At 55.8% G+C, this 24,794-nt stretch overlaps 2 protein-coding genes across 2 annotated transcripts in view; one reads left to right on the forward strand and one right to left on the reverse strand.

The window, feature by feature from the left end:
* Positions 1 to 993: 993 nt before the first annotated feature.
* Positions 994 to 10,011, forward strand: LHX4 (LIM homeobox 4; the record flags this gene model as incomplete). Its single annotated transcript, XM_084291419.1, has 6 exons — positions 994 to 1,233; positions 6,116 to 6,287; positions 8,569 to 8,771; positions 8,920 to 9,074; positions 9,352 to 9,523; positions 9,614 to 10,011. The coding sequence occupies exons 1-6, from the start codon at positions 1,158 to 1,160 to the stop codon at positions 10,009 to 10,011; spliced, it is 1,176 nt and encodes a 391-aa protein (XP_084147545.1). The 5' UTR covers positions 994 to 1,157.
* Positions 10,012 to 12,738: 2,727 nt separating this feature from the next.
* ACBD6 (acyl-CoA binding domain containing 6) overlaps positions 12,739 to 24,794 on the reverse strand; it is a 73,975-nt gene continuing 61,919 nt past the window's right edge. The window contains exons 7-8 of the mRNA XM_084291527.1: positions 15,939 to 15,969; positions 12,739 to 13,201 (exon numbers count right to left, since the gene is read on the reverse strand). Coding sequence (XP_084147653.1) covers positions 13,047 to 13,201; positions 15,939 to 15,969 — 186 coding nt within the window. The 3' untranslated portion in view covers positions 12,739 to 13,046. The remainder of the gene's footprint in view (positions 13,202 to 15,938; positions 15,970 to 24,794) is intronic.

Below are 24,794 nucleotides of genomic sequence, written 5' to 3' on the forward strand. Positions count from 1 at the left end.
CAATCCGGCACGGCAGAAAAATGAATGAAAATTGAATTCCCCGAGGAGAAGGGGGTTGGGGGGGAAGGGGGGGGGGAGCCGCGCTCCAGACAGAAAGATAAATCAGAGCCTGGAGGAGAGGAGGAGAGCGCGATGCCTGCCGACAGCCCTGGGGTAATTGGGGGACCGCTTCGGGAGGAGGAGGAGGAGGAGGAGGAGCAGGAGAGGTGCTGTCCATGCACGGCCACGCGTCCTGCCGGGGGACTTCTCCCCCAGACCCGCTGGGGACAGCAGCCGCGTCCCCGGGGTCGGCCCCGGCCGCAGGTGGTGGGGGCTGCAGGGGCCTGGGATGCGCTCAGCGCAGCGCAGAGCCGGGTTTTGGGGCCGGGAAGTTTGGGGTCAGGGCCGACACCCCCACGGCACGGCGGGGTTTGGGGTGGGGGCCGGGGGGGCCACGGCTGCGGTGAGCAAGGAGCCGGGGTCCGGCGGTGCCACCGGGCGCGGGGTGAACACCCAGCAGCGGCTGATGATTTTTCCCGAGGAAGCACCAGAATTGCTGCATTCCTCCCCTCCATCCTCCCGTGTTTTATTTTCGCCCCTTTTCCCTTTTTTTTCCCCCAATTCTTGGTGTCCCGCGGGCACCCGCAGCGCGGGTCCCTGCCCGCGTCCCGTTTGGCTGTGGGATCCCTCGTGGGAGCTCGTGAAGCAGAGCTCCCTGTCCCCTCTATCGCGATTCCCTTATATCGCGATCCCCTATATCGCGATCCCCTATATCGCGATCCCCTCTGTCGCGACACCCGCGCCACGCTCCGCAGCCGCCGGACCCCCGCACGCGGGGCGGGGCGCGCCCCGCAAGCCCCGCCCCTTCCCCGCAGGCCCCTCCCCCGAAGCCCACAAACCCCGCCCCTTCTCCGAGCTGGCCCCGCCCCCTAGGGCGCGGGGCGGGCGGGGATTGGCCCGCCCCGCCCCCGCCCCCCTGCGGGCGGTGACGTCAGGCGCGCTCCCCGCAGGGGAATGAATGGGAGGCGGGCGGCGCGGGCGGGCACAGCTGCGGCGCCGCGCCCGGGCCGCCACCGGCACCGGCACCGGCACGGGCACGGCTGGGCTCCGAGCGCCGGCCCCGGGGCTCCGCCGGCCCTGCCCTGCCCTCCCGTCCCCCCAACCCCCGGGCCAATAAAATGATGCAGAGCTCCGCGCTCGCTGCCGAAGGGGCTGTCAAGGGGCTGCCGGAGATCCTCGGCGTGCCGGTGCAACGTAAGGACGCGTTTCTCTTCTCCCCCGCTTCGCTCCCTGCCGCAGGGCACGGGGGGAGCCGGGAGGGCCCGGCCCCGACGGGGAGGTCGGCGCGGCGCGGTGGGGGGGTGCGGGGATGCTCGCGGTGCCCCCTTCCCGGCCCCTAGCGCACGACACCCCGCTTATGTCGTTTATCGCGACAGGCAAGCCGCGGCGGAGGGGAGAGCCCTGCAGCCGGGACGGGGAGGGCGGCGGTGATCCCGCTGCGGCTGCGGGTTCCCCCACACCAGGCGTATATTTTATATATTTATATATTTATATCTATATGTGTGTGTGTGCACATGGCCATACGTGCCGCACAGCCACAGGTAGCGCACCCAGCCGCACCCCCCCCGCCGCCGGGCTGCGGGCACAGCACCGCACGGGGACGGCCCGGCCCCGACGTGCTGCGGGAGAGCCCCGATTTTGGCCCCCCCCCCCCTTTCCACGGGGCCGGCCGGACCCTGCCCTGCCGGGGTGGTGGTGGAGAGCCGGCGGTGGGGGCGGTTTTGTTGCTGTTGTTGTTGATTTGATTATTTTTGTTATTATTATTATTTTTTTTTTCCGTCGTTTGCAAACGGTTCCGGAGAACCGGAGCGTCCCGGCGAGCCCAGGGAGGGGGAGCCCGTCGGGGGGAGCCGGGCGATGCTCTGCGGCCCCGGGGCCCCGGGAAAGTTGTGGGTTTTTTTGGGGGGGAGAGGGGGATTAAAGGGGACAACGGTGCGGGGACGAACGGGACCCGAGCCCCGGGGCCGTGCTGAGCGGGCGGCTCTGCCTGGGGGGCGGCTGCATTTTGGGGGGGTACAGCCGGCTGTGCCCCGTCTGTCTGTCTGTCTGTCCCTCTCTGCCGCCGGCCTTCGCCCTCATCTGCTCGCTGCTGCGCCCCCAAACCCTCTTTTCACCCCCCTCCACCCCCAAATCTCCTTCCCGTGCCCGCTGCACCCCCCCGAGTCCCCCCGGTCCCGGCCCGGCCGCCGTCACCCACCCGCAGCCGCTGTCCGTGCGCCACCGGTGCTGGTCCCGACGGCTCGGCTCACCCCCCCCCGCACCAGGTTTTGGGGCTGTTTCCCCGCTTTTGCCCCTTTTCGTTCCCATGGCCGGGCCCGGAGGCAATTACACGCCCCGTGTAACGGGTGGGGGGGTGGGACTCCCCCCGGGGCCGCGGGGCTCTGTCCCACGGCCGCATCCTGACCTCCCCCCGCAGCCAAATGACAGCTCCGGGGCAGAGCCGCGGAATCGGCGTTTATGGCCCCCAAATCTCGCTGCAGCAAGGGATAAACGAGGTGCCCGAAGGGAGATTCAGCCCCCAGCACGGCCCCTGTCCCCCTCCGGCCCCTCGGGGTGCCACCAGCCTTCCCCCCCCCCCACCACTGCCGCGGTAACCGTGAAGCGGGAATTAGCAGGGAAAAAATCAAACGAGATTTTGTTATTCGGATTTATTTAAGCACAGGAATTGGTGGCAGATAGATATCTATTTGCTATATAGCCGTGTCCATATATATATACACACACACACACACATATACGTGCCACCGGGTTCTCCCCGCCGCCTGGGGGGCCCAAGCCGTGCAATTAATTAATTAATTAATTGCCTGGTGCTGAGCCCTGCGAGCAGCCAGCGGGCCCCGTGGCACCGCGGTGTCGGGGCCCAATGCTGCCCAGGGATGTCTTCCCGGGGGCTAAGGGGCTGCCCCCGGGCGGGGAAATCCAGGAGAACACCCCCCACACACCCCCCGGCAGCCCCTGGGTGCTTCGTGCTAATTGCCGGCCGTGATTAACAGCGCTATTTATTAACGTCCTGCTGCAAGGCAGAGGCCGCGGGGTTGCGGGGAGCTCTTCCCGAAATGATAAAATAATATATATATATATTTTTTAAATCGCTTGCTATGGTTGCACCAGGTCTGTCCCCCCCCCATCGCTGTCACCGCCACCGTGGGCGGCTGGGGGGTGCTCGCGGGGCTGTGCCACGCGTGGGGCCGCTCCGTGTGCGCCCATCCCGGGGCGGGGGGATCCGGGGGGGGGTCCGCAGCGCCGTGTGGCTCCGGGCAGCCCGCGGGCAAGAGCCGCTCCTCGGCTCGGTTTTTGCTTGGCTTGGCTTTGTTTTGCTTTGCTTCGGCTTATTTTGTTTCGTTGCGTTTGATTTGTTTTTATTTTCTTTTGTTTAGTTGCGTTTTGTTTAGTTTGATGTCATTTTTTTTTTTTAATTTTTTTTTTTTTTTAGTTTTGCTTCATCTTATATTTTATTTTCGAATGTATATTTATTTATTTCCCCCCCCCTGGCAATTTGGGGGCAGGCATTGTGATACCGTTCGCGACTGTTTGCGTGTTGACGTGAAGCCGTGCCGCTGCCCTCGACAGCGAGAAACCTGTGAGCTCCCGAGCACCTCCACCTCCCCGCTCGGACAAATAAACACGCACATAAATCCCATTTCATAAAGCAGCACGTATGTTTATGAAATAAGTGAGATAATTCACTTTTCGGTGCCACCGACCCGGCCGCTCCGGGGCTGGGCATTGCAGTGTCGGGGTCTCTCTGGAGCAGGGTCCGGGTGGAATTGGGACCCCAAAATCTGGTGTTGGGCTGTGGCAGGGGTGAGCAAGGTGCAAAGGAGGGCAAGAAGTTGGGTGCAGTCCCAAAACAAGCGGGGAGAGGGACTGCGCAACCTGCGTGTGCGGGGTTTTATTCATCCTCGTGCTGTTAATGTGACACGGGCTTAAATGCCAGCAATAAATACGGCCCGAAGGCCACTGGGATTGTAACTTATCTGCCCTCGAGAATTATAAAATAAGCTGGCTTCACTTGACAGACTTGTCAGTAACCCCAAAGTAATTTTAAGTAATGTTGGTTTGGTTTAGGCTGTAATGATATAATTTCCTACTGTGCCCTTTTCCTTTCTTTTTCCCCATTTTTTTTTTTTTAACTTTTATTTTCTTTCTTTCTTTTCCACTTTGCTTTTACTCGCCTTTTCCCCTTTCTTCCCAATTTTCTTTTCCTTTATTTCTCCTTTTCATTTTTTTTCCTCTTTTCATTTCCTCCCCCCCTTTCCTTTTCCTGTATTTCCATTTCCTTTTCGTACCTTTTTCCCTTTTCTTTTCCTGTCTCTTTCCCTTTTCTTTTCCTTTATTTTTCATTTTATTTTCCTCTCTTTTCACCTTTTCACCTTTTCTTTTTCACCTTTTCCCTTTTTATTTTTCCCTTTTCTTTTCCTTTCCTTTTCTCTTTTATTTTCCTTTCTTTTTTCCCTTTTCTTTTCCTTTCTTTTTTATTTATTTTTTTATTTTCCTTTCTTTTTTTCCTTTTATATTCATTTCATTTTCCGTTTCTTTTCTTGTCTGCCCTTTTCTTTTTCTGTCTTTTCTACCTTTTTATTTTCATTTATTTTCATCTTTTTTCTTTTCTTTTCTTTTCTTTTCTGTTCTGTTCTGTTCTGTTCTGTTCTGTTCTTTTTCCATTTTGCTTTCCTTTCCTTTCTTTTCACCTTCTCATTTCCTTTCCTTTCTTCCTTTCTTTTCACTTTTTTTTCATTTTTTTCTTTTTTTTTTCTTTTAATTTTTCCTTTTTTTCCCTCTCTTTTGCCTTTTAATTCCTCTCATTTTGTCATTTCTGATCCTTTCCTTTCTTTTCCTTTTCCCTTCCCCTTTTTCCTTTTTTCTTTTTTCCTTCATTTTTCCTTTTTTTTCCTCATTTTTCTTTTTTCTTCTTCCTTTCCTTTCCTTTCCTTTCCTTTCCTTTCCTTTCCTTTCCTTTCCTTTCCTTTCCTTTCCTTTCCTTTCCTTTCCTTTCCTTTCCTTTCCTTTCCTTTCCTTTCCTTTCCTTTCCTTTCCTTTCCTTTCCTTTCCTTTCCTTTCCTTTCCTTTCCTTTCCTTTCCTTTCCTTTCCTTTTCCTTTCCTTTCCTTTCTTTCCTTTCCTTTCCTTTCCTTTCCTTTCCTTTCCTTTCCTTTCCTTTCCTTTCCTTTCCTTTTCCTTTCCTTTCCTTTCCTTTCCTTTCCTTTCCTTTCCTTTTCCTTTCCCTCTCCCCTTCCCCATCCCTCTCTGGGGTGCGCGGGGCGAAGGCGCTCGCCCGGCCGCTGCTCCGGGGGCAGCCGAGCGGCTCCTAATCCCACCCGGGATTTGTGGTGGCCAGAACAAAAATCCCCCCAGCAGCCCAGATATTTCCCGTGAGCTGCTCTGCTGGCACTGGCGGGAGGGAGGCAGAGCTGATGCCGGAGCATCTCCAGCTATGAGCGTGAGGGTTTTTTTTCCCCAAAAAATCAATCTTCTTTCATGCGTGCGTCTCAGCGTTCTGTGCATGGCTTTTACCGGGGCAATCTCCCGCAGACTTTTACAGCCCCCCTGTTTATTCCGAACTAGGGTCGGGTAGGAAGAGAGAGAAACACCCCGGCTCTCCAGATCTACGGGGAGCAGCCGGGGCTGCGGGCAGATGCTGTGTGTGAGGCACCGCACACGCATCCTCCTGCAGCAGGGGGGCTGCAGAGGAGGCCAGGGACGCGTTGGCCACCCGCAGGGTTACCCCAAGCCCTGCTGGAGCCCCCCCCCCCCCCTTGCTTCAGCCCCTTTCCAGCACCGGGGATCCGCAACATGCGGCTGGGAGCCGGCGGGCGAGCCTGCAGCCCCTGCAGGGGGGAAACCGGGCACGCACGGTCCTCGGGGTGAAGTGGGAGCAAGCAGGGGAGGAAGAGGCGTTTTTCCATGTGGGAACAAATTTTGGAAATCTATTCCTCGATGCCAAATGGGGAGGAGGCTTCAGTCCCTGCTCCCGGCGCGGCAAACAGGTGGCAGAGCGCAGGAAAGCGAGGGGGTGCACGCACGGAGCAGCCGGGGGGGGGCTGACGCTGCTTTTCTCTCCATCTCCCCCTCCCCAGAAATCCCCCAGTGCGCCGGCTGCAACCAGCACATCCTGGACAAGTTCATCCTGAAGGTGCTGGACCGGCACTGGCACAGCTCCTGCCTCAAGTGCGCCGACTGCCAGATGCAGCTGGCCGACCGCTGCTTCGCCCGCGCCGGCAGCGTCTACTGCAAGGAAGACTTCTTCAAGTGAGTACAGCGCCCCAAAAACCCCGCCAGCAAAGCAGGCAAGCACACACATATTAAAGCATCACGTCTCCAATTTTTTATTTATTTTTTGTATCCTTTTTTTTTTTTTTTTTTTAAAGCCCAAGTGCTTAGAAAAAGGAAATTTTGCCGCTTCCCGGCTGGCCCAGGCTGGGTGCTGTTTGTCAGGATTTAACCCTACAGACCCAGCTCCCCCTCACACTCCCTGCCCAGCTCCCTTTTTATATTTTGCAGCCCGAATTGATCTCGGCGGCCCCGTGGTGCTGGGAGCTAGAGGGCAGGAGCCACCCGTGCAAGGCGCAGCGCTGCCTGCTCCGGGGCTCTGCTGGTGCCGCTTCTCTCCCTTTGCTTTTATTTTTTTTTTCACATTTCCCCCCCATTTTTCTCCTCTTTTTTTTTTTTTTCCCTTGCCTTTTTTTTTTTTTTAAATTTTATTTAATTTTATTGCTTTTATTTTGCTCCTGGTGTGCAAAAACCTCATTTCATTTGTTGCTGCTTTGCAATTGGCCCCTGAGCCGCGTGATGCACCCTCCTTGGTGTTTTCCCCAGCTCCTGCAGGGAAGAAAAACCCATTTCCAGGGAAAAAGAAATGGACTCTTCAGCAAAGACCTCTTTATTCCATGATTGCTGGCAAAATCTGGGAGTTTTCCCCAGGGCTGGCAGCGGGTGTTGCACCAGGGCCGGGCACAGCAGGTACATTGGCGTTGGCTGCTGTGACGTGAGGCGGAGGGGAGGAGGGACGGATCCTGCTTCAGGTGGTGGAGCCGGGCCAACAAGGAGCTGCCACACCTCAGGGACAGGGGCTGCATCCCTGTCCCTGTCCCCTGCAAGCCCCAGGGGGGCCGTGCCGCGTGCCCCATCCTTCATCCCCGGCTAAACCGTGAAATAGTGATTACACGGCCATAATCCCCAGGCAGGACTTTCCCCAGTTTAGTGGCACAGAGGGCTTGGTGCGGGGCTTCCGTGCCCCTTGGGAAGCCAAAACCAGCATGGATAAACCCTGGTGCTGTGCAGATTCCCCTTCTCCTTGCTGCTGTGGCAGCCAAAAGTCACTGCGCAAAATGCCGCTGGGATTGCTCGGTGGGCAGGCGGCCGCCCCAGCCCTGGTGGTAGCGTTTCCCCCGCGACGCTCTCCAGACTATTAATCTCAAAGTCATTTAAATAGCTGCCCGAAAGGTGTGGGTAATCGATGTTAATTAGAGCCGGGAGCTCAGCGATGTTCTCAGATTAGGTCCTGCCTGGATTATTTCGCGCCGATCGATAGCTCCACGGCGGCCGCTCGCTTCACCTTTATTTCACCTGCCCCTGGACCCCGGCTCCGTGACCTGTGGGGCACGTGGGGATTTCAGACCAGCTTCTTTGGGGCTGCCAAAAAAGCCAGATTTTATTTTTTTTTTTAATTAATTTATTTTTTTCCCCCTATCACTGTTCCTTGCTGATGCAATGAGCGCGCCCTTCTGCAGGCTTGCTCTTGGGCACGGGGAAATGGGGTCTGTCTGTCCTGTCCGTCCCTCCCTCTGCCCCATCCTGCTGTCCTGCGGGTGCACATGGAGCGATGGCACCCTTTGCTGTGTGCCTGTGGCCCAGGGGGGCGAGATGCACGCTTGTTGCACACTCCTTGCACGCTCCATGCAAGCTCTGTCCCAGCTCTTTGCTCCTTGCACCGTTCTTGCATGCTCCTTGTGCACCTCTTGTGTGTTCCTTGCAACTCCACGCACCGTTCTTGCAGGCTCCTTGCACACGCCTTGCACGCTCCATGCACCATTCTTGCAGGCTGCTTGCACACCTCTTGCACACTCCTTGCACGCTCCGTGCACCATTCTTGCAGGCTCCTTGGAGACGTGCTGGGCCCCGCGCCCACCCCACGCTGGCGCGGCCGGTGCACCCAGCGTGCTGTCATTATGGTGTAAGAGCCCCATCATTCTGAATTAATCTGGGATTCATCATGCTAGCGGGGCGGTGTAATTAATTTATTTGGTATTAATGTGGATGAAATATGTACTGTCCTTGCAGGGGAAATCAGGCAGCCTATAAGCATTAGTTAAAAGAACCATTAAAATCAAACCTTCCTCGGATCCATTAGGCCGGTCTCTCATGCTGAAGAAGATAAAACCCCGGCGTGTGAAGTGTCATGCATAATTAGCTTGATTGCTGGTTTAAACTTTGCCCCCTCTCCCAGCATCCCCCCCCCAGCCCCTATTGCACCGGAGCCCACCCGTGCCCGTCCCTGGCCGGGGCTCAGGGCCACCGCTTGTCCTTGCAGGCGTTTCGGGACCAAATGCACGGCGTGCCAGCAGGGCATCCCCCCCACGCAGGTGGTGCGGAAAGCCCAGGACTTCGTCTACCACCTGCACTGCTTCGCCTGCATCATCTGCAGCCGGCAGCTGGCCACGGGCGACGAGTTCTACCTGATGGAGGACGGGAGGCTGGTGTGCAAGGAGGACTACGAGACCGCCAAGCAGAACGGTAAGCGCGGCCCTCACGGCACCTGGTGCCCGCCTCCAGCCTCAGCTTTGAGGATTTTCTGGTCCCGGAGCGGGTGGGCTTCGCTTTAGGCAGGGGCTGCTCCTCCAGGCACATTTCGGGGATGCTCACGCTGCTCGTTTGCTCCCAGATGACTCCGAGGCAGGGGCGAAGCGGCCCCGGACCACCATCACGGCCAAGCAGCTGGAGACGCTGAAGAACGCCTACAAAAACTCCCCCAAGCCCGCCCGGCACGTGCGGGAGCAGCTCTCCTCCGAGACGGGGCTGGACATGAGGGTGGTGCAGGTGAGCCCCGGGGCGACCCCCTGCCCCCAGGACGGGCTGGTCCCAGCAAGGGGGGTGCTGGGCTGCGGGGTGCTGGGTTGCATGGGTGCTGGGGTGCTGGGTGTCACGGATGTGCCATGCTGGGGTGTCAGACTGCGGGGTGCTCGGCCGCACGGGTGCCTGGAAGCTGTGGTGCAGAGCTGTGGGGTCCCGGTGTGCGGGGTTGGGCTGTTTGGGCGGTGCTGTGCTGGGTCAGGGGGTGCCGCGGTGCCACCCACGTCCCCGTTGCCTGCCCCAGGTGTGGTTCCAGAACCGGCGGGCCAAGGAGAAGCGGCTGAAGAAGGACGCGGGGCGGCACCGCTGGGGGCAGTTCTACAAGAGCGTCAAGCGGAGCCGCGGGGGCGGCAAGCTGGAGAAGGAGAGCTCGGCCGAGGACTGCGGCGTCAGCGACAGCGAGCTCAGCTTCCGCGGTGAGCGGGGCCAGGGGCGAGGGGCTGGGGGGGTCTGTGGGGTTTTCCATGCACTGACACCCCCTCTGCTCTCCCCCTTCTCCCCAGCAGAAGACCAGATCCTCTCCGAGCTCGGCCACACCAACAGGGTTTACGGCACGGTCGGGGACGTGGCAGGCGGACAGTTGATGAACGGGAACTTCTCCATGGACGGGACGGGACAATCGTACCAGGACTTGCGGGACGGCAGCCCCTACGGGCTCCCCCAGTCGCCGTCATCCATCTCGTCCCTGCCGTCCCACCCGCCCTTGCTCAACGGGCTGGACTACGCCATGGACAGTGGCCTGGGGCTGGTGGCACACGGGGCGCAGGGGGTGAGTCAGACGCTGCGCGCCATGGCCGGGGGGGGACCCACCTCCGACATCTCCACGGGGAGCAGCGTCGGGTACCCAGACTTTCCCACCAGCCCGGCCTCCTGGCTGGACGACATGGATCACCCCCCCTTCTAAACGCCGCTCGCCCCCCGCCCCGGCCCCCCTCGCAAACCCGCTCCCACCCCCTCCGCCAGCAGCCCGCAAACGCAGCACCGCCGGAGGCGCCCGCCGGGACGTGAGATGTTTCCAGGATCTCCCGTGGGAATCGGACACGGAGGGCTTTTTGGGGACACGGGGAGGGGGAACGGGGGCGTCCCCAGGGCATCGGTGATGTCCGGGGCTCGGCGGGGACGGGGTCGGATGCTTTTGGGTGTAAGCACAAGGGAGGTGAGGGTGGCACGGTGGGAAAGGGGGGCACTGGCCCTGCTCCAGCCTCGTCCCTCCCCGTGTTGGCGGAGAGCCACGTGCTCGGGCGGGATGGAGGCGGGAGGGGAGGACAATCAGGGAAGGCAAAGTCTATATTGCAGAAGGGTTTATTTTTGACCCCTCCCCGGGGGGTGATGCCGCTGGCTCCTGGCTCGGGTGGTGGCGGCGGGGTGGGAGCGGAGCTGTCGCCCTGCGGCTGCGGGGCCGTGATTTATCCCCGGGTGTGCAGGAGCGCTCGCAGTGCATCGCTGCGGGCTGTGCCTCGCGAGCACGGCACGGAGGAATTGCAACGGGGAAAAAAAAAATCTCGAGCCCGAGAGGCCCAAAATATCGGTCGTGGCCGGGATGCCCGGGGCTGGCACGGGGAGAGGAGATGCGGCCAAAGGCGGTGGGGAGCAGCGGGGTGAGGCGAGCCTGTTTGCTCCTGGGTATGGCAACAACTTCCCCAAAAAACAGAGGGGAAAAGGGCATTTTGCCAGCTGCATGGTGAGGAGCGAAGGGCACACGGGGGTGAGCCCCGGCCACACACCTCCTCCAGGTAGCAGGACCGAGTGTGGGTGCAGCCAGCGTGGGGGGGGGCCTTGGGGTGGTTTTGGCACCCTTGGGTGCACGCACACAGCGGGCTGAAGGCACTCGGTCCGATGGCTGAAACCCAGCTCAGCGCCTCGCAGCCCCGCTGCCGGGGCCTTTGGTGCCCCTGGGGTGTGCGGGCTGCTGCCAGAGCCCAGAAAGCAAAAGGGAGAAAAAAAATAAATAAATGAGTAAGAATTAAACATTCAGCCGAAGAAAGCACATCGCCAGGACGTGCCCTTGCCCCCCTGCTGGGTGTGTCAGTGCTGCACCCATGTGTCCCCCCCACCGTGCCCCCCTTTGGTGCTGCTCTGTGCCAAGCTCCCGGCCACTGGTGGGAGCCCTGGGATGGTGGGAGGGGGGACATCGGGGGGCAGACCCCTGCAGGGGGGTCCCCACTGGCAGTGCTTGTTTGCTGTCCACTCCCCCACACCATGACAAGGCCAAACGTCCCCCCCTCCCCTCGCTGTGTAAATTTTGTACAGTTCCAGAAAGTGAGAGTCTTGTTTCCTGGGGAAAAAAAAAAAAAAAAAAAAAAAGAGAAAATAAAAAAATAAAAATGAAATCAAAGAATAAAACCTTATTTATTGCCATGTCTTTGGGGAGACACAACATCCCCTCTCCTGCCCCCTGCCCCAAATTTTGGGCCCGGGGCGTTGCTTTGTACCCTGCCTCCTGCGCGATGGCATGAGCTGTGTACGGTCAGCCCGCCGCACCGAGGGCGCGCCGTGTAAAATAAACTCGGGACGCTCTTTAGCAGCCGCTGTCTCTGGGCTTTTCTTCCCCGCCCGGGGGGGGCAGTGGCTCAGCAGCCACCTGAAACCCTCCCCGGGATATTGGGTGGGCAATAATTCGGGTGAGGTTGAGCCTGGGGTCCCCAGGACTGGGATGGAGATGGGGTGGCTCTGGCTTGTCCCATGGAGGAGCCTTACCGACTTGGTGGCCACGTCCCGGCAGCTGGGATGGGTGATGCCAGTTTTGGCAGCTCGGCGCGGATCCGGCACACCTCACGCCAGCCGTGCTGCTTCGTGCAGGGTGAGAGGGCTCAGGGTGGGCACCTCCATCCCTGCCACTGCCCCCCAGGCACCCCAAAAACGCCCAAGGCGGGTGCAGGTGAGAGGCGCTGGGGGCGCTGAGCCCCGCCACGGGCACCGGTGTGTTGGCTTTATATATTTTAATCATTTTAACATTTAATGCTTCTCAATTAAAGTGATTTCCTGGAGTAGATGCCAAGCTTAGCCCGAATGCACATTAACCACTTTCTGTATCGGTAGTTAAAGGCACTGGGGGATTTAAGCAGCAATCCGCAAGGCTGTTGGGGAAAAGGTTTGGCTGAATAAAGCAGATTATAAACAATAATATATGTCTTTCTCTTCCCCCCCCACCGCCCCCTGCTTTTTTTTGGAAAGGCTCCAACCTCACAAACAGACCTAAAGTGCTATAAACATCTCCAGGGCTGCGCGCTGAGCCCCCAGATGTGCTCCCTGAAAGCCGGGGCCTCGTCGCTACCGCTTTCCACCCTGGGTTTAAGAGAGATTTTTTTATTGCCTGGTGCATCCGTCAAGCCCAGGGTCCCTCCGTGGTGTCGGTGGGCAGAAGGGCTGAGCTTCCCCGGTGAGGGCAGGGGGCTTGGAGCCCCCCGGCCAGAGGAGCAGCCCTGTGCCGTGCCAAGGCCGAGCCAGCACAGCAAACGCCATCAGTGTCAGCCAAAAAAAAACCCCAATCTGTGGGTTTTTTCCTGCTAGGTTGAAACCAGCAAAGAGGACGCATGAAGTGGCTCGAGTCCCCCGCTGTATTTCAGCCCTCTTTTCCCCGGGATGGGGGCACCCATCCCCACGGCGTCCCAACGAGGCGAACACGCGGAGGCACTGTCCCGACGCTGTGCTTGTTTTTATTTATAACACGTTGCTTGGACCCAGGAGAAAAAAAAATAAGAAAAATAAAAACAAACCGGGCCTCGCCCCAAAGGGAAGAGGCGAGCGGCCCAGCCAGGAGCGGCCTCGAAGACAGTAAAACAACAGCAGGGCCTTATCCGGGCCTCTCTACCCCAAAAACAGCGATAAATGCCCGAGCATGCACAGCCCTGCGCCCGTCCTGCCCGCGGGGGGCCAGCCTTCGAGCCCGAAAGCCCAGACCCCGTGCTCTGAAGCCTCGATGTCCTGGATGGGGCCGTGTTAGGGCCCGCCGGCGGCGTGCTGCCGCAGGGCCGAGCTGATGGCCTTACAGTCCGTCACCTCCTCCGGCAGGCAGCCCTCCTGGTCCCGCAGCCTGGGGTCGGCTCCCGACTTCAGCAGCAGCTCCACGATGTCCAAAAACTCGCAGGCGGCGGCTGCAGGGAGAAAGGGAAGGGTTAGGGGCTGGGTGGTGGTGACAGGCCCCGTTCGGCTCGGCGCGGTGGCTGGTGGCTTCCCCTGGGTGTCCCAGGGACATCGTGTTGAAAAAAGGGTATTGAAAAAAGCAGGAAACCTCAGCGCTGAAGAGCCCAGCCTGGCTAACACCAGCAAAAGTCCCAATTGCTCTATCTCCCCTTCCCACATGGGTCCTAGGGAAGCCAGCACCATCCCGGCCCCATCTGCCCTACACGACTGCGAAGGCGGCTTCCTGTCGGATTGGTGTCTCTTGGTTTTAATTATCTTTCATATAATTAATTTCATATATATATATATATATTAAATTTAATTATATAACTTTTACAACATAACCGACTAACTCTTTTTTTTTTTTTTTGCCATTAAATGTAGTAATTAAGAGTGTCTTTTGCATTACTCCGCAGTTTTTCTGTCCTGACCCAAAGGGACAAGCAGCAACGTTTAATTAAAATAAATTCAACCGGCGATTGGAGCTTGGATGGAAAAAGATAAAAAAAGGGGAAAGGGACGGGACTGATGATGAAGCAGGTGGCAGCGGGGACATGGGGGAGCCCGGACGGAGGGGCTGGGGAGGGAGCACCCGGGGGTGGCTGTGGAAAAGGGGCAGCCCAGGGATGCCAAGGCAGCGGCATCCGCGGTGCCCGTCCTCGTGCCCCGGGGGGGTGGATTTATGGCCCCCTGGGAACCCCTATTTGTCACGGGGCCGGAGCGGCAGCCCTGACACCAGCAAGGGTGAAGATGAATTTTCATTCAGCGCAGTTCGCCTTCCGACTCCATTAATCCTCAGGGTTCAGATGATGAATTTCTTTCTCTCTCTCTCCCCCCCCCTTTTTTTTTTTTTTTATTTATTTTCCCTCCAGCGTCCCCTCCCACTGCCCTGCCACGGCACAGACAGAGCCGAACAGATGGTGCTTTACAGGGAAGACAGAGCGCCCGTGAGGATAGAGAGCCTGCCCACCCCGCGGCCACGTGGCCGCGAGCGCTCGGAGAAGCCTTGATTTCCTCTGGGAGCGGCAGCGGCAATGATTTTTGTATTCCCTGTGGGCGGGTGGATGGATGGATGGAAGGAGGGAGGGATGGATGGATGGATGGATGGATGGATGGATGGATGGATGGATGGATGGATGGATGGATGGATTCGTGGGTGGGTGGGTGGCGAAGACCAGGAGGCCATTCAGTGGGAGGCCACACTCGTGCCCGGCTGGTCCCACAGGCCAGAGGAGCTTTTGGGAGGCAGCTGAGCACTGGCCCCCGCTTAACCTGCACTTAAACCCAGGGTCAGCGCCCTGATGGGTGGAAGGAGGCAGAATTTATAGCCTGGTGCATCCTGAGGTCCAACGCCAGCTGTAATCAGGAGAGCTGTCGCCACAAGGCCAGCTGTCAGGCCGCGCTCGCTCATAAAAAGGGATGGCTACACCCTAAAAGCAGCCGCTCCTGGGGCTTAACCCTTCCCAGAAAAGGCTCGAATAAAAGGGGAGGCCGCGTTCTGCTCTGGTGCCTGTGCTGCAATGAATGCCTCGGTTACGGAGCCCTTACTGAGCTGGCATCAGCTCTTTGTCGAGCCCCAGTTTCAGGCTGGTAGCACTTGAATCAGAGCAATTGTCTCATTTAATAGGGGTTCAAGATTTGGGTGATTTGTGGCCAGATCTGATACATGAGGGAACTAGGAAGGAAATCTCCTGCAGACCAGACCCATGGGCTTGAGACCCAGAGGCTTCCCTGCAGGTGACTCACAGGGATAACACTTGAGGGAAGATTGTCCTTTAACACTCACAACATTTCAAAAAAAAAAAAAGGAAAACCCATTATTTAGACACCAGAGCTGGCCAGGTGGATCAGAGAAACTACTTCTGAAATAACGTTAGTTAAAATAGTTAAGTTTTCATTAAACACCCAGCCCCAAATTTGGAACGAGCTGGGCAGAGAGCAAGGCACCGAAGTGCTGCTCTCCAGACACCGCAGCACCACGCAGCAGATTTTCTGCTTCAGTCAGAGGGATACAAATTTGAAAAATGAAGCCTCCTGCAGGAGAGATCACAGGGGGAACACTCCTGCATTACTGTAATTGCAGTCTTGGTTCAAGGGCCCGGGAATCTGGTAGTCTAGCTCCAGGTCCAAGTGCTGTGTCTCGGACCGATGGGCTACAAAGCAATTTTGCCATCCTGCTAATGTCCTTGTGGAGAGCTCAGCAAGAGAGAAGGAGGCACAAACACTTCAGAATGACAAGTAGGCTCTTAATTACACACTGACAGCCACTGAGAGGGAGTAAAAAATAATAACTGGGTATGTCTTAATTTTGGAAAAAATTATGATAGAGATTAAATCGATTTTTTTTTCTCTCCCCTGTACGTCAGCACTGCATGTGTCACTTTAGTCTCTCTACTTTTCTCATTTAGGGATAGAACAATCTTTCAATGAAAAGAACTGCTATAAAATCTTGTATCTAACCAGCACACAGTTGTAGGAGTGATGCAAGCTGGTTTGGCAGCAAAGAATCTGTTGTGCTCTCAGCTGGTACCAAACCAGCCTGTAACCAGGCCACTCGGAGGTTAGACCACATTCCTCATGGACATGGTCACCGGTTAAACAACCCCATCTTCCCTACTGATGTTCCTGCTGAAATTTGCTTTCTGTACGTAGCTCCAGCTGCAAATCCATCCTGTTAAAAGGGAACCACCAAGGCGAGGGGCAGCTTACCATAATGGAGCGCAGTCTGGCCTTCGCCGTCCTGGAAGAGAGACAGAGACTTGATTTGAGAGGTGTAGGCAATGCCGTGTGGCTAGAAGTAAATGCCAGCTTTCAATAAACGAGGTGAATCACAGCAGTACATTAATTGACCAGAGCAACAGTCCTGGACACCCAGCTACGTAGCGGCCAGGCTCTTACCCACCATCGGTCCATATTGATGGGCAACCAGCACCTAGCCGGGCATAACAACATGAGTATAATTCAGTTCATAAAAATGAAGGATTTCATTCCTGCAACCTTATGTTGGGACCCTCACTAATGCTGAAGCTTTGGTGGCAGCTACCTCTGTAGGTGCCCACTGAGAGTAAGGAAACAGGTAATGCACCTGGGTGCCTGTACGGCTCAAGATAGTGGACATAATGAAAAAAACAAACCAAACCAAACCAAAACAAAAAAAATCAACTCGGATTGAAGATACCAGCCCTTGGTGTGTCCTGCCCTGCTCTTCCTGCGTGTCCCGTCCCCAGACCCAGCAGCACAAAGCTGGCACTGCCCCGTGCCGCAGCCTCGTCCTGCCACGGGAGCAGGTGAAATGCCAGAAGGGAGGAATTACTGTCCCCTTTGCTTTCACTGCCCCACCGGGATTAGCCTCTAAGTCAGCTCCTTGCCTCCTTAATGTATTTGCATCTGTTTATGGAGACTTAAGTTTTTAATTACCATCATCTTTGGGATTAAGGTGCAAATTCGACAGCCCACCATGGATGCTGGAGCCGGCAAAAGGAGAAAAAAGGAGAGGAGAACAGGTAGAAACCACACAGAAAACTGCTGCTTGGAGATGTCTGGTTTCCAGGCTGGTTATTATCAATGACTTTAGCCATATCCAGCTGAGAAACTAGGGCCAACCCATGGTGTAGGGTGAGAGCTGCCGTGCCTTGCCCTGCGACTCTGCACCAAGGTGGCACAGGAGCAGCAGAGACAGCAGACACAGCAGGCATTTGCTGCCCAAGCATCTCTTTCACATCCTTTTGGGACAAAAGGTGGCGGGTGAGATTTTTCCTTCCCCCTGCCACCATGCCACTAACGATGCTCGGTGGCACCGTGGCGCAGGGACCCTATTTCTGCAGCTCTTACCCCGGCCCCCGTTGAGATGCCAAACTTTGGGAAGGGGCTATGCAAAGGGGGGGTCCACAGACCCCATCAATGGATGGCAGCTGCTAATTCCTCTGTGTTAATGAGGAATTGGCCCTGGTGCAGAGCCACAGAGCGGTTCGGAGCAGCGCTGGGGACGGCACGGACCGGAGCTGGGCTGGAGGAGGAGGAGAGGCGGCAGCAGCACGGGTGAATTATCGGAGAGGCAGGCTTTAAAATATGCAGGGTGTGCGCGGGCTGGGGGATGGGAGGTGAGCTCTGCTCTGCATCACCGCTCTCAAAATTTCAGCCAGCAACAGCGACAAAAAAATACCCGCAGGTGGATCGAATCGGAGAGGCACAACGGGACCCGGGCCCCCTGGCAGAAATCCCTGCCTGGAGGAAAGCTGTGCCTCCAACCTCCTTGCAAAATGCCGAGGGCTGGTCCAGAAATGCTCCAGACATTTGTTCCTCTTCCAGAGGCCTGCGCTGAACGCTGCTGCTTCAGCACTGCCACCATCGGGCTGCCTGACCGGCCTTTTTGCAGGTCCCAGCACACAAAATGCGTCTCTTCAATCCCGACACTGCTTTTAAAAAGAGCTATTAATCCCATGTTATGCAAACGCTGTTTACACTTTATTTACACCGTGTTTTTTTTTTCCCTTCTGAGCCTGACCGCTGGCCAAATGCCATTTGTTCCACTTCTCCGACGCGATGCTGTTCGCTTCTGTTTCCTCCGTGACAATTTTTAATCCAGGGAAATGGAAAAAGCTCCGGCGTGGTCCCTCGCTAAGGGCCTTGAAATGCCCTCCAGAGGCTGCTGACGGCAGCCCCTCGATGATTTGGGTTTCTGGAGCCCCCCGTGTGCTGCAGCTGGGCACCAGGCACGGCCGCGCTCATCCTTCAGGGTGCTGTGCCCACACCTGGGGACTAATCGGATGGGCCGTGAAAGTAAGTGTTAGGGCTATGGCTGGGGAAATTTCAGGAGATGAATGCCACCTCCCAGGCTCTGGAAATGTTTGTGTCAAATCGCGGTGCGCAGATGTGGTCTCAAGGTGAACTCCAGCTGGTCTTGGTGCAAAGGACACCACCCGAAGTGCAGCTGGAGCTGTTGATTTTTCTCCTTTGAAACCGACGGGGATATTTGTTGCTTTGGTTCATATAAAGCACCGAGTCAAAGGGGGTGTTTGTTGTGACTGTTTACTTCTTCTCGCTCCACTTTAGCTTTGGGGTTGGGGAAATGTAAATCACACGGCGCTGCGACTAGAGCAGAACCCAGAGCCCACTGATACCCACTGAAACCAACGGTGTTATAGCTCTGTAACATAAAAACCTGAATGTTTCCCTCGGTTATTTCCAAAGTGCAAGCATGGGAAGTTTGGTAATCGCAGTGCTGGCGTCCTTCTTTTCTGTATTAGGGCACAGGAAAGTTGGAAATGAGCTTTTATTCTAGCCCTGCGCTACATGGCAGGGCTGCGTGCCCCCAGCAAAACTCAGCTGTAGCCACAAAAAAAGCACGTGGCTGCTCCAGCAAAGCCTCACAACAGCACAGCACACTTCTGGCTAGCTTTAAAATATTAAAATTAGCTGCATCGCTGATGGTTACACGCGGGGATTCCCGTGCCAGGAGTAAGCGCTGCAGCTGGTGGCAGACCCGCAGCCACCACCGGTCTCGGGGAGGCAGAACGCCTCCGGGCACTGATCACCCACCAGGACAGACAGACAGAAAGGTGTCTGAGGCCGCTGCCGAGGCTGCTAAGAGGCCCAAGAGGCGTGAGGAGGCTGGTAAATACCCGGGCACTGAACGTGCTCTGGAGCACGAAGGACGGGCTCCTGCAGAGAACATCTCGAGCCAGGTTTGAGCCTGCAATGCCGCTGGTCTGCGCGTGTGGCCCCGTGACAGTGCACTCACTTGTAAGCGTTTGAGCCAACAACTTCTCCTTCTGATATGAAGACAGAGTATGCAAATAAAAGAATATTGCTTGTCTTGCAACAATTTCCTCTTTGGGAGCCGCTGCGTTATGCCCCGTAACAGCGGCTGGCGAGCCAAGAACTTCAAAAATAACAAACGTCCGTGTTTACCCAACCCATCGACACAAAGATGCTGTAAAACTACCGCTGCCTCCTACGTGCAAGGTCTGCGACAGATGTCACTCCGTGGAAATCCCGCTGGCAGTGGGTAACTTATAGGATAAGGGGATTGCGCGGCGCTCCTGAGAAATTTGGGCGAGAGAAACGAGAGAAGACGGAGCGAGCGCAGATGGACCGACTGTCTTATCCCTTAAGTGGTACTATGGCCACTGCACGCCAGTTTGGTCTTATAAGGGAGAGGATTACACCGGGGCTTCCATCCCCAGCTCGCTCCTTGGGGATTTCTGTTCCCTGGTGTACCTGACACAGGGTTTTGGAAGTACTGATGGGGAGGCAGCGGCACGGCACCATCTGCGCCGAGCCCTGCAGCTGTGTACATCACCTAACACAGTTCCCGCTGCCACGTGGAGATGTGCCACTGGCTGACTGCACTGTTTTCATACATACAGACATTTTTTAAATAGTGTTATATATACAGGGATCTTCCACACCCACCAAATCCTCACCCAGCTGCCTACAGAAACCCCTGTCCATGCAAGGGAGGCATGGACACCTCCTGGGGGACACCCCCTACACCTGCACCTTTCATGTAGGAGGGAAAACAAAGCCAGGCATGGCTCCACGTTGGGTTTTTCTTCTGCACAGAAGAGCAACAAATCCACACCAGTGTGCAGCCAGGGCAGCTGGTCCCTTCTCTTGCGGGTGAGCACTTTGGTTAGGAGATGCTCACCACGTGCCTCTGCTTACCCAAGGGCTTTGGTCCACGGTGATGAACCCAGGGCTGGGCAGACATCAGCAGAAAACACAAATAGTAACCTTTCCCTTCTGAAGGATGGCACGTGAAGGTATTCTTTTCCTCCGTTACCATTTTTTTTCTGTTCATCTGTGGGATGTTAACAGGTGCGTGCTCGTGCTCGTTCCTGTTCACGGGCTCCAAAGGTTGGCAGGGATCGCAGCAGATAAGAGCGATGAGGTGATAAGAGAGTTTAACAGCGTGGGGCCTGGGCAGCGTGGATGGGCCAGCGAAGATAAATATTTACACTACGTCTTTAGAAGGTGAGTGAATAAAAAGGGCTGGGATAATACAGACTCTGAACTACTGCTTAGGAGCTGTGAATATAAATCTCCGCAGCCGCACGACACAGACTCACTCAAGCCAGGGAGATGAAAAATCGCAAGAAAATACTTCCCTCTACTTTTAAAAACGGTTTTATTTCTCATTTATTTCCACTTTAGACTTCAACTTCCCAACAATTTACTTTAACCTCATCATCTTCTTTTTCTCTCCGAGATTTTATCCCCAGGATGACTGCGGGTGAGACTGCAGCCAAAAGCGCACCAGGATTCGTATGCTAATGCCCACCAGCACACGAAACCGAGCGACCTGGGCTGCTACAAGCAGCCTGAACTCCACCAGGCAACTCAGTGGATGGCCCAGCACAGCCTTTATTTTCATTTTTGTGCTTATTTTGCACACAGCAGCCTGGGTTTGGGCATGTACCATTAACACCTGCAAAGGCTCCAAGGACCAAGGACACAGGGCAACTTCCAGCAGAAGCAAAACCCAAATCCAGGCACCAGCCATGCACAGCTGTTATTTGGGGTCTGCAACAACCCAAGCTAACCCATGCGGGGCTTGGATATCCCGTAATGAGCTCCCCAATTAAATCTAGCAGGCAGGCAGGGTTGGCAGGTGCCCCTTGCTCCTGGTGCTGAGCTGCCCTTCTCCAGGAGCTCTCTCTCCTGCCCCTTTATACCCTTTCAAGGCAGATACCCGCCAGGCTGGAAGGTGCTAGACAGATCTTTATCATCACCTCTTGAGCCCTTCTCCAGAGCCTATCACCAGGCTATCACTGGGGCTATCTCCTAAGTGCCTCCTGGATAAATTAGATCTGCATAGAGAAGCAATTATTACATTTCCAATGGCACGGACCCTTACAGCACAGTCTGCTACTGAAAGGCAAAGGAAATTGCATTAGCTTTTGTTTGATTCACCATTATGATCGAGGGAAGAGGGATGCAGCAGCCCTTTAAAGCCGAGCAGCTGGGGATCCTTCTGTCTGGGAACCTCCCTACCCGTACCTGTGCCTTGAGGATACGCTCCTGGTTCATTCAGGTGCTCTGATTTGAAGGCAATCAAACCTACTGCTAAAGGCAGATCCCAGAAAGCTCAGAGAGCACCTGATGCCCAGGAACTCGCTCCCCATAGCAGCCTGCATCCGCTACTGCCCCCAAACCCAGCTGGCCCAGGAGTTCAGAGGGCCAGGGTCACGCTAATCCCTCACCGCCCCAGTTCCCGACGAGTGCTGCACCTCAATTTCCACGTGCAGTTTCAGTGGGCTTTATCACATCCCCTGCTGTCAGCACCCCGTGCTCGCACCTCGCTATCCCCCCGCAGCGTGGCTGTTTCACTGCAGAACAAATGCATTTCTGCACCTTGTGCACTGCTGCGACTCCTGGGCTGCCGGCCCGGGGCGCCTTCCTGCCCCGATTTGTGCACCTGAGCACCGCCGGGGGGGCTGTGTTTGTAGTGCCCCAAGGGATATTTGGTGCTCTTGGTTACTTCCAGCATCAGGCACCTTCCCGGTCATCGCAGAGGTGTGTTAGTGTAAGAAAAAACCTGGAAAATTTGGGCTTTGTCGTCCCACTGCAAGGATGGGGATTCAAACCTTGGAGGGAGCCGTGCCTTGAGTTGCAACAGGCAGCACAGTGCTGCAGCTGAGCCAGCCGTACAAAAGTACCTATATATGATCACAGGCTGCTAACAGGACAGCCAAAAGCTGCTCCCCCTCTCTCCTTTGTAGCCCTGTATTACGTGATGCTCAAATATCCCTTCTCCTGGCACTTCCCTGCCCCCCCGCGTAAAAGTTCGTCGCTCCCCATTCTGCTCGTGTGCTGCTTTATCACTTTAGCAGATACCTGGTTATTTAAGGGGCAGGATAAATGGGCTGAGACAGCTTTCCCATCCCCAACTCACTAGGGAACGCTTGGAAATTCCACCTGACACCGGGACCGCGCTCTGCTCTTAAACAATCTCCCGTCTGATCCGATTGTTCCCCAGTGGGGAGGCAGGCTGCGGCTCGCTCAAGAGTCATTGATTGGATTAACAGCCTAATTCCCAACAGATGAATAGAATACTGATGTCTTGTCAGCCCACATCATAGAAGGAAAACACAATCTGCTTCTACAGCCCCGAAATTTAACCCTTTGCTTCCTCCCCCCCCACCGCAGGGCACGGGGCTGAGCGCAAGGGTCTGGTGCTTCCAGCTGAAGACCTTGCCCGTGCAAATCCCCAAATCCCCAAATATGTATTAATTTTGGGGCAGCTTGAAGGAAAACTGAAGGTTTCCTGAGCCTGCCACTCGGCAGGCAGTGGGGCAGCGCAGGGAGCCAGGCGCATCTCCCCTCCTAATGGGGCCGCTGATGTGTTCTTAGCTCATGGAAAGGCCGTGATGAGAAATTAATTGATATTGGTCAAATGTTCACCACTGGAGAAGTAGGACCATGTGCATGTTAAAGAGTTCAGAAAAATTATGGGCTCCTTGGCTCTATCGGCATTTATTTCCTTGCTCGAGGTGCAAGGATAAATAAAATCATCTGATTTTAGGAAATGTCCTCAGAGTGACCTATTTTTTTCTCAGATCATCGGGGTCTGTAATGCTGTGGGGTCTGCTTCTTTCTAACAGCCACCTTTTATGTCTGTATTTACGAAACAAGCAGCCACATTTAAATACCATCACATCTCAGCAGCAATCCCAGCACACACACAGAAATAGGGCTATTGGCCTCAAGCCGGGACTGGGACCTGTATTAAGGGTTCTGCAGCATCTCTGACCCAATGTCGCTCACCACCACCGCTGGGTGTCCTGCCCCTCCTGCAGGGACTGGTGTGTGGAAATATTTGGATTTTCCAGCTCACGTGCAGAGTGCAAACCTTCCCTCCATCTCTCCCTAACTCTAACAAACCCAATAAGCCCAGCACTAACAGGGCAAATAGGAGAGAGCATCAAAGGATGGAGGCGCATCAAAGGATGGAGGCGCACGCCCTTTGGTTTTCTCCTCTGAGCGCTACCTGGGCGACTTTCCAGGCTTTGTCATTTGACAACACCAACATAAAAGACCGAAGGGACAAAGCAGGACTCCCTCTCCTTCCCTCTCCTGCTTGCCAGTGCCACGACCCTACCTCCCTACCTCCCCAGGCAGCAGCGTGCACTAAGGGCAGGGCTGCCCGAAGCGCAACAATTAGCGAGGGCTCACAAACAGCTCAATTAATGCAGTGTTATTTTAACGTCACCCTCATTATTAGCTCCTTTTACAGTCGGAAAGCTGAATGTTTCAGCTTCGTCGATTGTTCCAGCAGGGCAGTAAATAAATAACTAAGCAGCATGCCCCCAGCCCAGCCCTGTAATAGGGCCGCGCTGTGCGTTCCTGAATCCAGGTTATGGATGGGGACTGGGCCAGTTGTGCCCTGGAACCAGCAGACTGCGGGTTTTATAAATACATACAGAAATAATTAAAATCTAAGGGGTTTAGAAGGGTTAATCTCCTTTAAATAATCTCCGCCACAAAGCCTGTAAAGTCACCGCTGGCGCCGTGCCCGCGTGGGACCGGCTGTCGGCTATCGGGGCAGCACGTGTGGCCGGGAGCGGGGAGCTTAGCGGGCAGCAGGCACCGTCCTGAGCATGGCTCCCCCGTCCTGCAGCAGGGCTGGCGATGCCATGAGCAGGGTGAGATCCAGCACCCAGCACCAGCTCTGCCCCGCGAGAGAGAAGGATGCTCCATGGGGCTGCCGAAATTAGCGGGGTGGGCGCGAGCTGAGGGTGTTGCTGCTGCTGCTCTGTTTACCTGAGTCCTTTCCGACTTCGAGGCTTGTGTTTAAAAGAGTTCAGAAGGGCTCGGGACTTTGTAAATCACCGTTTTTCCTAGGAAGGACTGAACCCACAGCCGGGGGTGGCCAGGGAGGTGTTGCACCTTTAACCGGCAACTTTAATGGCACGGGAGCTGCCACCCTGCAGCTCTCCATGTCCTCTATGCTTAATGTGTCATTTTCAAAGCCAAGAGCTGGGTGGCTTTTAAGAGATAAAGAAATCCAAGAGAAAGCACAGAAATCATCCCTGCGTGGGCCAGAGCAGCACCAAACACAGGAGTTTGTTCAGCACAGGTGCCTGTGCAGATCCATCGAGTCTGCCCAGCTCAGGCAAAGCAGGGTGAGAAAGGCAGGGTGAGGCTGAGACACTGCAGGCGTGCAGGAGTGCAAGAGCAGCTGTGGGGCTGGAAACAAGGTTTCAGCCTCCTGAAGCCAGTTTCCACGACTGCAGGCACGGCTGCAATCCCACTGCACAGGAGGAGCTGCAAAACGCATTCCTGTACCCCTGCGTTGCAGCCAGGAGCAGTGCTGGGCACGGACCAGGCGTGGGGAGATGTGGACCAGGAGGACCAGAGGCACTGCTCGTGGTCTAAGGGATGTCTCAGTTCCTTTTTTTTTTTTTTTTTTTTTTGCTTTTAGACTGGTGAGGATAAAGAATCTGGAGACTCCGTTTTGGTCTCATAAACCTTCTCCAGCTTGCTGTGCAAAATCAAAACTTACCGCGTTCAGATGGTCTGAACCATGGGTTTGGCGTTATAAAACCCCACTAAATGAGCCCT

Source organism: Netta rufina, assembly GCF_964035555.1.
Source record: "Netta rufina genome assembly, chromosome: 8".
In the NCBI taxonomy this organism is placed as follows: Eukaryota; Metazoa; Chordata; class Aves; order Anseriformes; family Anatidae; genus Netta; species Netta rufina.